This window comes from Lactuca serriola, chromosome 1 (genome assembly GCF_051521515.1).
Source record: "Lactuca serriola cultivar US96UC23 chromosome 1, Lser_US96UC23_V15, whole genome shotgun sequence".
Lineage (NCBI taxonomy): Eukaryota > Viridiplantae > Streptophyta > Magnoliopsida > Asterales > Asteraceae > Lactuca > Lactuca serriola.
The window spans coordinates 225,162,415-225,164,342 of record NC_136408.1 but is presented as its reverse complement, the minus strand read 5'-3'; the positions used below and the strand labels follow the sequence as shown (position 1 = coordinate 225,164,342).

Here is a 1,928-nt window from a genome sequence, read left to right as displayed (position 1 = left end):
ATGGTTTTAGGTGTGAGTTCATCCATGAAATTGGTGCAAAATTCCGATCTAAAATTTCCATCACAAGAATATTAAAAAAAGGTGTTATATGAGTTGAGGAATGTATTGAATATTGATTGAACTTTAGGGAAATGTATAAATGTATTGAATATTTATTTTGAATATGATTACAATATAATTGGGATGCCAATTTCAACTATGAAATGTGAAATAAAATCTGTTATAAATAAAGATCAACTGAAAGGCGATACGTTCGTACGTTACTGACGCTTCTTCTTTTATTGGATAGTTTGGCAAAATGAAAGCATCTCCTTATCGGTCTGAAATATTTCCATGTCTTCTTTTTCCAAAAATACCAGCGCCTCTATACCATCTCCATCTGGAGTATCAGTCAGTAGGAAACCATTCCTATCGTCATGTAGAAGTGCAAGACTTGCACCCATGGGCTTTCCCCACCCGAAATCTGGTTTGTTATAAGGGAGCCCACATAAACTCGAACACCAATATGATCTCTTGGCAACATCCTTTATATCATCGTTTCCCAATTTGAAACGCAACTGTGTGATGTTCTCAGCAGCATCGTGCACACTTCGAATACCTTCAAGCATTGACTTCTGTTTCTTTATCTCCGCGACCATCCCATTTAATGAAATTTCAGTTGCATGCCTTGTGTGTACCATTAGAACCGACACCAGATTTCCCATGGTATTTTGGGGCAGCTTTTTGATAAATTTATTGCGTATATTTCCCATCATGAGCAAATACGATGGCTTCAAGCAACCTGTTTTTTCTAAGGTTGCTACCAGAGCGGTTTTGTAAAGTAGAGTGGTCAATACTTCAACGCGTGTAGGGTTGTTTATAAATGGTGTAGATCCTGCCTCGGCCAAGATGGTGACCTTGTTCTTTAGTTCAATTAATTTTTTGTTCGGGAACACGAATTTCCTTTTCACTCGATTGCCACACACTTGATTGACAACATGAGCTTCTAGCTTAACAGAGTTGGTAATCGGGGAATGAATGATATGAGGGTTAAGGGGTAACATCGCTCTGTGGTCGGCCGAGCCATAACGAGAAACTGATGCCCAATGATTAACAAAGGACAGTAGAGTGCAAGCATCACCAATAGTGTGAGACATAGACACTCCCAACGCCAATCCACCACAGGAAAAGTGGTTAAGTTGAACTCCAACAATGTGACTACTGCCAAGAGACTTTTGGGACAGTAGATCATCTGCAAAAAGTTCCTTTAGGTTTTCATCTTGTTCACAAATATATTTGAATGAATCAAGTTGCCTCTGGATTTTGGTTTCAACAAATACAACTCCATCGTCGTTACAACAAACGTAAGGTGTTGTGGGCGACGGTAACCTGCCAGCTAAGGGATAGTACCGTGTTAGGCTCTCTGACAACGATTTCTTCATTGTCAAGGCTTTGTCGTGGGCAGATAAACTACAATTTCCATTGTTTGCGTAGAAGAGAACCAACGGCATATACCCCTTATCAGCGAGTTGATCAACCTCCGAAAGATTATAAATATGTAGATGAGAAGGGGTTGGAGAGGAAGGCTTGATAGTTTCTCGAGAGATAAGGAAGTTAAGTTGCCTTCTTCCTAATCGTAAGAGCTTTGCTATCATCATCCTTTAGGGCACCTCACCAAGGGTAAGAATATATATATATATATATATATATATATATATATATATATATATATATATATATATATATATATATATATATAGAGAGAGAGAGAGAGAGAGATAAGTTCCATTGAAATTATAAAAAATAGATATCATAGGATTCAACATCAACCACATATTGCTCAATTGCCGTTCAAACCGGTCGGCATCTCAATACAGCCGGAAAGTTTACAATCGTAAATGTTTATGTTGCGCGCCGTCTATTCCTTTTTCTTCCAATAACTTCACCAC

The 1,928-nt window shown here is 38.2% G+C and overlaps 1 protein-coding gene across 1 annotated transcript; it reads right to left on the bottom strand.

The window, feature by feature from the left end:
• Window positions 1–258: 258 nt before the first annotated feature.
• LOC145072613 (akuammiline synthase 1-like) lies at window positions 259–1,637 on the bottom strand. Its single transcript, XM_079019068.1, has one exon. It carries the CDS (start codon window positions 1,635–1,637, stop codon window positions 279–281), a length of 1,359 nt encoding a protein of 452 aa, XP_078875194.1. The 3' UTR covers window positions 259–278.
• Between the last annotated feature and the right edge of the window lie 291 nt (window positions 1,638–1,928).

Bases quoted from the DNA above. Each gene is read 5' to 3' on its own strand.
- LOC145072613 (XM_079019068.1), bottom strand. From the start codon at position 1,637: ATGATGATAGCAAAGCTCTTACGATTAGGAAGAAGGCAACTTAACTTC.